The 11,332-nt window shown below is 37.9% G+C and overlaps 1 protein-coding gene across 1 annotated transcript in view; it reads left to right on the plus strand.

Moving 5' to 3' along the window:
- LOC111188459 (uncharacterized) overlaps positions 1 to 5,873 on the plus strand; it is a 268,277-nt gene extending 262,404 nt beyond the window's left edge. The window contains exons 14-15 of the mRNA XM_049470050.1: positions 4,825 to 5,136; positions 5,860 to 5,873. Coding sequence (XP_049326007.1) covers positions 4,825 to 5,136; positions 5,860 to 5,873 — 326 coding nt within the window. The remainder of the gene's footprint in view (positions 1 to 4,824; positions 5,137 to 5,859) is intronic.
- Positions 5,874 to 11,332: the final 5,459 nt, after the last annotated feature.

The raw sequence follows: 11,332 nt of genomic DNA on the forward strand, positions 1-11,332 counted from the left end.
GAGCAGTGAGCACACTCAGAACACACACACACACACTGAGCACACTCAGAACACACACACACACTGAGCAGTGAGCACACTCAGAACACACACACACACACACACTGAGCAGTGAGCACACTCAGAACACACTCAGTATTGTGGAATATTGTGAGCACCCAGGAGCAGTGAGGATTAAGGGCAGAACCGTGTCGTTCTACATGCTGCTGTTGTCCTGTATATGTGGAGAATGTACTGTAACTCTTTGTAAATGTAATGGATGCAGGAGTTTATATAGCTGTTATTCTTCTATTTAACTGATCACTTAAAGGATTATCCTCCTCGCTCAATGAGATAAAACTGCATTCAGAATGGCCTCAATAGCACTGCTTTATGAATGTGTTCTATTCTGATTGAGCTGTTAATCTGAATATTGTCAGATTATCAGGCTGCATGTAAACGTGGTAAAAATCATCACATGATATTTAGCATGTTATAAAATTGTAATTTTAGGTCTGAGTGAATCATATCAGAAGAAATAAAATCATTTACATTCAATTCAGGAATACAAACTATTATATACAGGAGACAGGTGTGTTTCTGTCACACATCTTTTCAGCGAATAAGAAGATAAAACTGTTGGGAGCAGATTGTTACATAATTTTATCAAACATTCCTCCTACAGCTGCATTCTCCATTATCTGGTCCAGGGTGTGAATTATCAGAGTCTTATTTGCTTACTGTAATTTTTACAGTACATAAATGATAAATACATTACACCAGCTAATGTAGCACATACCACACTGTACCCTTCATAGTCAGAGTCATAAACAATATACAGTATTATACAGCAAAATCAACAGCTAGTCAATCCCACAAACACACACCCAATAGAATAGAATAAAAATTTAATGTCCCACCAAGGCGGGATTTGTTTTCTCTGGTTTCACCATACAAAGGACAATTAAGTAACAAACACGTCCATAAAAACAAAACAAACAACATATCAGTAAATAACAATAACACTGCTATAAATAATAAACATGTACAAACCAGGAACAACTTAGTGCAATGTTTTAATGCGTTTGATGGCACCCTTTATTTAGGGCTGCTGGGATACATTTTAGGTGCTGGAGTTCCACTAAAAAGGGCTAGCGATGTTCATGCACGTTACATTAACATCTGAAATCTGCACTATTTTACTCTTAATTCCTTTAAATGAACAAAATTACTGTACCAAAATTCACACTGTAATACAATCAGCACCATTTTAGTCTCACATACATAATAATAAAATAAACAACTTTTAAATATAAAGCTCATTATCTTACATAGCATAAACACTTATTACACATTTCAGTAGTTAAAGCACAGAGAAGCTGATGTTTTTTTAGAGGCTGAATTATAGAAAAAGCTGCAGCAGAGCAGCTAAACTATACAGCTGAGTTCTGTATTAAAACAGCAGGAGAACAGAAACACAAACCCACTTTAAAACCTTTAACCTGCTGCTGAAATAAATCCTTTATTAAAACACTGAATTACAGATCATATAAAAGTACAGAGAGTGAGATTCTCCTTCTGAACCCATTAGAACAGACCCTATGCTAAGCTAAGCGGCTAATGTATTCTCCATCTTTTCATTCTCTGATAAAACTGATCCAGAACAGGCTTATCTTGGACTGTGGTGTTACACAATGCTTCATGAAGCTTTCAGTGTAAAGTCTGGATGTTTCACTGGATACAGAGATTAAAGCAGTGTCCTCACTAAAATCACTAGAGTCACGTTATAACAGTAACTGAAGCTTCGTTACGTCACTGAATCCACTGTGAAGATTCAGATCCCCGCTTTATTCCACTGACTGAAACTGGAGAACATGTTCTGATGTTTTAATCCGTCATATTTTTCATATTTTATACCTTATTTACTCAGTTTTCACACCAATCCTTTAAATAAAATCTAAATCTATAACTGATCTATTTTATATCTGAACCCATCGATGCCCATCAGTCCATCTGATCACATATTCTGAGATGATCAATAAAAAGAAGATAAATCCTAATCCCAACACAGCACAACACATTCAGTTTTAGAATAAAACCCTGTAATTAAATTGTGCAGATTGTAATTGTGAATGTAAGGGAATGTAATTTGTATTATTTATTATTTTTGTCTGTGGTTAATATAAAATGGAAAATAGATTCAGTGAAACGTTTATTTAATGGATAAAAGATTAAACTGGTTTATTGTAGTTGTAATAAAGGTTTATTAGTGTGAATGAGCTTCATTGAAACATTTATTTAATGGTTTAAAGATGAAACTGGTTTATTTTAGTTGTAATAAAGGTTTATTAGTGTGAATGAGCTTCAGTGAAACAGAATGAATCTTGTAGGAAATGAAACTGGACAGTAGGCGCAGCGTAGAGACGAGTATCAGAAGCTTCACTGAATCATTTTCTGATTAAACTGCTTCAGCTGTGTTAATGATCCAGAAGCTTGGTAATGGTCATCACTAGTGTAAAGCTGTAGCAGTGAGGATGTAGAAAAGGACATTTCATAGCTCTATAATGAGGGAAAGCAGCACAGAGCTCAGTGTATCTCCAGCCTGCAGTAAAAGCTTTATCCTGAAGTGTTTAGCAGCAGCCAGAGGCTGGAGTTTCCTGCTGATTCAGAATAAGAGCGTCCTCTGCAGGGGGAGAGGAGTATCACCTATTAGCCTCAGCTGGATCAAACTCAACTATTAACCAAACTAATAAAACTATAATAATAACTAAACTAACATTTATAACCAGATTAATCTAATCTAATCTAACTCAATAAAGAAATTCAATATTAAAAGTCCCTGTTTATTTTTACTGAACATAATTTAACCCTTCTTTAGTCATTATAGTTACATTTATCACAGGTAATAATAACCAGTGTTACTGTGGTCAGTAACATTACTATAGTACATTCCTCTGATTTAAATCACTGTTATACAGGTAATGATGTTTAGATTTATATACTTTAACCAAATCAATATTTAACTCTTTTAATTATTTAAACCACCAAATCATTACCAGAACAAACTGTATTTATTATTTATTTATTTTGTATTTAATATAGTAAATATTGTTTACTATGTGTATATTTTGATTAGTTATATATTATTTAATAATTAATTAACCACAAGGATGTTGCTGAGAACACAAAATATGCATTAACCGTTTGTGTGTGTGTGTGTGTGTGTGTGTAGAGTGGAGCATGGAGGGAACATCAGAATGAAAACAGGACTAAAGAAATGTAAGTGCACACACTCACACACACAAATACACACACACACACAAATACACACACACACACACATACACACACACACACACTCATACACACAAAAATACACACACTCTCATACACACAGAAATACACACACACACATACATGCAAAAATACACACACACACTCACACACACAAAACTACACACATATACACACAACAATATACACACACACACTCATACACACAAAATATACACACACTCATACACACAGAAATACACACACATACATGCAAAAATACACACACACACTCACACACACAAAACTACACACATATACACACAACAATATACACACACACACTCATACACACACACAAAAATACACACACACACACACACTCATACACACAAAAATACACACACACTCATACACACAAACACACACACACACTTATACACACAAAAATACACACACTCATACAAAAATATACACAAACACAATCATACACACAAAAATACACACACATATACACACAACAATATACACACACACTCATACACGCAAAATATATAAACATAAAAATAGACACACACACACACTCATACACACAAAAATACACACACACTCACACACGCAAACACACACACTTATACACACAAAAATACACACACACACACACACACTAACATTCATACACACATACACACACACACATTCAAACACAAACACACACAATCACACACACACACACACACACATTTAAACACAAACACACACAATCACACACACACACACACACATTCAAACACACACACACACGCACACATTCAAACACAAACACACACAATCACACACACACACACACACACACACTCACACACACACACATTCAAACACACAATCACACAAAGACACACACACATTCAAACACAAACACACACACACATTCAAACACTCTTTCTCACACACACACAAACACACACAATCACAAACACTCTCTCTTACACACACATTCAAATACACACACACACACTAACATCCATACACACAAAGACACTCACACACACACACACACTTACATATACGCACTCAAATACACACACAAACACGCTTAAACACACACACACTCAAATACACATACAAACACGCACTCACACACTCATACACACACTGACATACACACTCACGCAAACGTTCACACAAAACACACTCATACACACTCTCAAATACACACATACACAGATTCACACACACACAGAAACACACTCACGTGCACTCTTTCAGAAACACACACACAAACGCTCACACACTCTCTCTCTCTCTAATGTGTGTTCTTGTGTTCAGACGGCTGTGATCTCACACTGGATCCAAACACAGCGCACAGAGATCTCTCTCTGAGTGAAGAGAACAGGAGGGTGGAGTGTGGAGAGTATCAGTCGTATCCTGATCATCCAGAGAGATTTGATTACTGCCCGCAGGTTCTGAGTAGAGAGAGAGTTACTGGACGCTGTTACTGGGAGGCTGAGTGGAGCGGAGCATTAGCTGCTGTAGCTCTGAGTTATAAAACCATCAGCAGGAAAGTAGGAGGTTCAGACTCTCGGTTTGGAGGGAATGAAAAGTCCTGGAGTCTGGAGATCAGTAATAACAGTTACTCTGTTCTTCACAATAAAAACAGAACTGCTCTCCCTCCTCCTCCCTCTCCCTCTAACAGAGTAGGAGTGTATGTGGACTGTCCCGCCGGCACTCTGTCCTTCTACACTATCTCCTCTCATACACACACACACTCCTCACACACACCCTCACACACACCCTCCTCACACACACCCTCACACACACACCCACACACACACCCACACACACACCCACACACACCCTCACACACACTCTCACCCACACACTCACCCACACACACACCCACACACACACCCTCACACACACCCACACACACACCCTCACCCACACACACACCCTCACACACACACACACCCACACACTCACCCACACACATCCAAACACTCACACACCTACACACATTCTACACCACATTCACTGAACCGCTCTATGCTGGGTTTTTGGTTTATGATGACTCCTCAGTGCGTCTGTGTGATATAGAATAGTGTGTGTGTGTGTGTGTGTGTGAGAGAGATGGATTGTGAGTGAAGGTGTTTGTGTGAAAGTGTGTATGAGTGTGTGTGTGTGCTTTTGTGTTTGTGTGTGTGTGTGTGTGTGTGTGTGTGTGTGTGTGTGTGTGTGTGTGTGTGTGAGAAAGAGAGTGTAAATGTGCATTAGTATATGTCTGAGACTGTGTGTGAGAATGTGTGATTGTGAGTGTGTGTGCATTTGTGAAAGAGAGTGTGTGTAATTGTGAGTGAGTGTGCACTTATCAAATCTTCATCATAATAATCTACAATTAAATTGTTTATGATTGAGTTTATTGTTTATTATTGGTAATTAAATATATATGATTGTGAATATATTGTTTATGATTGTGAGTTTATTGTTTAAGAACAGTAAATATTATAAATATAAATACTGACATCAGACTCACTGAATATGAAAAGGAAATAAAATAAACTAAGAAAAGACATTTTATAAGATAAAAATGACTATAAAACTGGAAAGGTACAGTGGCATGAAAAAGTATTTGCCCCTACAGATTTATTTTAGTTTTGCTTTTTTATCATACTGATATTTTTCAGATTATTAAACAAACTTTAATATCAGACAAAGATAACCTGAGTAAATATAAAAATCACTTTATAAAGGATCATTTTATTTTACTAAAGGAAAAAAAAATATCCAAATCAATCCAGCCCTGTATGAAAATTATTTGCTTCCTAAATCTAATAACTCTTGGCCGCAACAACTGTATTCAAACTTTAATGATAACTGATAACGAGTTTTTCTCATCTCTGTGGAGGAATTTAGTTCCACTCTTCTTTACAGAATTGTTTTAATTCAGACACACTGGAGGATTTTCCAGCATAAACGTCCTGTTTAAGATCATCCACAGCATCTCAATCAGACTCTAACTAGACCCTCCAAAACCTTCATTTAGTTTTAGTTAAGACATTCAGAGGTGGACTTGTTTGTGAGCTTTGGATCATTGTCCTGCTGCAGAACCCAAGTACACCTGAGCTTGAGGTCACGAACAGATGGACAGATATTCTCCTTCAGGATTGTCTGGTAAACAGCAGAATTCCTGATTCCATCTCCTACAGCAAGTTATCCAGATCCTGAAGCAGCAAAGCAGCTCCAGTTATTCACGCACTTTTGGAGTAATTTCTTTTGGTCGGCTGCTCACTCCTGGGAAGGTTCACCAGTGTTCCATGTTTTTTCTCCATTAGTGAATAATAGTGAATCACTGTGGTTCTCTGGAGTCCTAAAGCTTTAGAAATGACGTTATAACCTTTTCCAGACTGATAGATGATCAATGACTTTATTTTCTCATCTGTTAAAAATAATGCTTTTTGAGATCTTTTATCTGCTTCATGTTGTCAGACAGGTTCTATGTAAGCGATTTCTTGATTCTACGAGTCTTGAAATAGTAACAGGTTAAATTACTTGTTATTGAAATAAAGTATCAGATTAAAGTTGTGTTACTAAGTAACGCATTACTGACAACACTGCTGGTGTACCACTTTGGGATGCCTCAAGTACCACTACTGGTACAGGTACCACTGTATTAAATAATGAATAGTAGATGATTCATATTTATTAGTAAATGAATAATAGTAGTAATAATAGTAGTGATGTCATGCTGTTATTATTTTATTAACCCTCAGTTCTACAGTGTTGAGGTTCTGTACAGATGCATGCAGTGCTGCCTCTGTCCTGCAGATTTCACCATTACCCAGATTTAGAACTGCACACCAGAGAACAGACCATGAAAATATGTACACATTAACTATATGACACTTAATCATAACCTGCATCATATATTTTTTTTAGATTATTCATCACTGAATCCTGAATGTATATTAGTCATGTATATAATAATAAATACTACTAGAAGTGATTTAAATAAAATATATATAAAATTATATATAATACAAAGCTATAGCTGAAATGTCAAAACATTAAAGGGCAGAATATACAGAGACTAAAAATGAATAGAAACACACACACTAAACTTACAGTCAGTAATTTACACAATATAGAAATTATATAACAGTCTGTTATGTAAGAATAAAAAGTAAGGTTTAAACTGTATAATATGTAAGAGTCATTGTGTCATATAATACTGTAACACTGAGTAGGTAGTAATTGTGTTTTTAATAATTCTATAATAATTATGATTTATTAACATTTAGTCCTGAGTGTGTGTGTAGTAACTGTGTTTGTAACTGTGTGTGGTATTGTATGGGGTAGTCCTAGGTGATGACCTGGTTGGGAGCATGAATAGCTTGTGGGAAGAAGCTGTTCCTCATCCTCTCTGTTTGTCTTCAAGGAGTAAAAGTGCTTCTCTTACCGCATTAGAGAGTAGAGTCCATTGTTGGGATTTCTAATTTGCTGAAACACTCCTTTTGTTAAGTTTGGTACATTTTGATGATTTTAATGGAGATTTTTATCTGCAATAGAATTTGTTCTGACCTGTAGAGAAACAGATACAACCTGCCATGCCTGCAGTGAGTAGAAGGCAGTGAGTAGCAGGATGATGTTTCTCGTTTTAATGATGTACATTAGTCTGTTTGTACATTAGTACATTAGTACTGATGTACATTAGTCAGCAAATGGCTTAGCAGGGGAATCATCTACTTATCTATGAAACCTCCTCACTGCACCTTAGAGTGAGAAAGGGACATAGAGAGAGAGAGACAGACGTACAGAGAGAGAGAGAGAAATACAGAGAGAGAGATAGGTACAGACACAGAGAGGGCCCTATCAAACACCCTGCGCAAGGCGTGTAGCATCACGCGTAGCCATCGTACACCCCGTCAACAGTCTATTTCCACGCCTTGCACACGCGTCCTTAAAATAGCAATGGACTTTTGGAATATATTAACGCCGACGGGCGTGGTGGTCTGGAAATGAGGTGTGTTCAGGTAAATTTCTGGCGTGTTTTTATCTTAGCGGTGGAAAAAAGCATTGCGCGACTGATCCGGTGAAAGGACGTCTAAATTCAACAGTCACTGGCGCAGCCAGAACTGAATCACGATCGCCCTGCGCTCCAAAATACCCCATACCATCACTTCCTCACCACAGAAAAATACACCTTACACTTTTATATCTGAAAATATATATCACCCTGGCATCTGGTGCTGGCCGTCAATTATATAAAACTTAAAACATTTGAAATACACAGAAACATAAAGCTATATGTTAGCGTTCGTTTCTTATCACCAGGGAAAATGTATTAAAATATTAAAAGTATTAATTCATTAATTCAAATCTGGTTCAGCACTCTAAAATTCCGTAGGCACGCAAAGTGGAGCTTGCGTAGAATAATTTCTGTCTTCTAAAAAAAAGCGTTTTTAAATGCCCACTAGGTAGGATGTCCTTGATTATTGAACTTTTTAAAGCAGTGAAATTACAGCTTGAATCTCACTGCAGCGCTGCATTGAGGTGTAATAGGAGGAATAGCGGTGCTCTTGTCTCTGTGCCAGAGCTCCTCTGAGCTCAAACCAGACTCTGTACGTTTTCCTATGCGGCCGCGACCAATGCTTGCGTTGTGTAAACATATCATGTTAAGTGTAAAATATGTCTGTTTGTAAGCTTAGCTTGCAGTAAATTGCCCCAAACTGAAATAAACGTTAGTCTGGGGCTTGTAAAAGCTTTTACTGATACTGTGTTTTTGTTTTAATATTATTTTATGCTGTGCTTGTTTGGTGGTGAGGGCTGTTTTATCAGCTGTAGACACAGAAGAGATGCCTTGTTTCAGTCGTGATTACAATAAAGTAAACAATTCATGCTAAAAGAGACAAATTGATGATGGTGTATTTTTCGCGCCCTCACGTTACCAAAGACACAGGACACGCCCCTAAATCCAGCTGTGCAAAGCGCAATTAACTAGTGCGCTATAGATGGCTAAAGTAGGGCCCAGAGATACAGAGAGATACTGATTTTGAGGAATCAGTTCAGTTTTCACCAAGACCATGTAAAACCACATGCTTACATAAAAGTTTGCTAAGTGCGGACCACGCCTAAAACTAGTAGAGAAAGAAGAAAAAAAGGGGAGGGAATTTGGGCTGGAGTTCTGAACTGCGTGCTGAAGGAGCGTGCAGTTATATCTCCCCCTTTTATATTAAATGTAGGAGGTGGTAGAGTAGAAGAAGGGGGTTGTTGGGGAGGAGGTGGGTTGCAAACTTACGTCATGAGAGGAACTTAGTAAGAGCAGGCATTTACAGGGCGGTTGATTGATAGGGGGTGGAGTTAGAGCATAGAGTGCGGGCATGGTCCTTCTCCGAAACTTTTGTTGTTACATAACATCATTTTGCTAAGTGCGGACCACGCCTAAAAGTAGCAGAGAAAGAAGAAAAAAAAGGGAAGGGAACTTGGGGAATTTGGGCTGGAGTTCTGAACTGCGTGCTGAAGGAGCATGCAGTTATATCCCCAAAATTGGAGCTTATATGGGAAGCTAGTTTGGAATGAGCCTGTCTCAAATCGTCTGGTTGGGAACGAATGTATAGTTGTTACGCCTGGGAAGACCACCGGCCAAGGAGCTTGATCGTGTGCTCGGGTATTTATTTTCTGGAGGCATAGGATGCTGTATCAATGCAAACTGAGTGGGCAGAGAATAAGTCTAGTTAGTAACCGCTGAGATATAGGATGCGGCAGAGATGGGTGTGAAACCGGTGCCTTGAGATCAAGCTTACAGATTCCGTCACAAACAAAGGATCTGAAGGTGATGCTTGTTGAGAGAGGCGGAGATTTAAGTGGTGGACGAGTGGTTCGTACGGGCTGAGGGGTGTAATTGTACCAGCCAGTAATATGGGGTCCACCTCATCATATTCCCTTAACACCCACAAATAGAGACGAGATCCAGAGGGTAGATGAACTGCCGGAGTCCGATACCAGAACCCCAGACCTCCAGAGCCGTGCCGTCCCCTACAACACACACACACACACACACACACATACATTTAGAGTTAAAGAGGAATTCCACTATTTCCATATGTATCTGGATACACTGATACACTGGGTGTTGAAAGGAAATCGTATATAGCTGTATACAATTCTTTGTTTATGACTGTCTTCCCAAAATATTCTTGATTTTAAATGGAAAAACAGGCTAAAGAGTCTAAAGGCGGCAAGAGTGTGCATTTGTAGCCATAAAAACCATAGACATCATATACATAGACGCCACATTGACTGACGCCGTCTATTGGAGCTGATGTGCCTGCGTGGCCGCCATATTGGAGGAGGCAATCCTGCACTCCAGTGCATTAATTTACACTGAGGAAGGTGTTTAATACAGATATAATAATCACAACTCACACATTTTTACCCGATTTTTACGCGGTTTTGTTTGTTACAAACAGCAGAGATGTAGTAAGAATTCAGGAAGCTGTTACACATTACACATTACAAATACCTGCTTTCATGCTAAAATAATTATTTGCATTATTTGAGGTATGAAAGCATATGTACTGTTATTTTAGCCATTTCTCATTTTCTGCAAATAAATGCACTAAATTACAATATTTTTATTTGGAATTTGGGAGAAATATTGTCTGTAGTTTATAAAATAAAACAACAATGTTCATTTTACTCAAACATAAACCTATAAATAGCAAAATCAGAGAAACTGAAGTGGTCTGTGTGTGTGTGTGTGTGTGTGTGTATGTACTCTTTAATTAATTAATTTATACTCTTATTAATATGCCATACCATATGTCTGTCTTTGTTAAAAAACATAATATAAAGTATTTCAGCATGAAAGCAGGTATTTGTAATGTGTGACAGCATCCTACATTATAACTACATCTCTGCTGTTTATAACAAACCAAACCGTGTGAAAATCAAGTATAAACTGGTAGAGATTATTACAGGTGTATTTTACACCTTCCTCAGTGTAAATTATTGCACTCGGGGCGCAGGGTTGCCTTAGCCAATGTGGCGGCCACGATGACACGCCAGGAGGCAGGGTATGCGG

Source organism: Astyanax mexicanus, chromosome 21 (assembly GCF_023375975.1).
Source record: "Astyanax mexicanus isolate ESR-SI-001 chromosome 21, AstMex3_surface, whole genome shotgun sequence".
Taxonomy (NCBI): Eukaryota; Metazoa; Chordata; class Actinopteri; order Characiformes; family Acestrorhamphidae; genus Astyanax; species Astyanax mexicanus.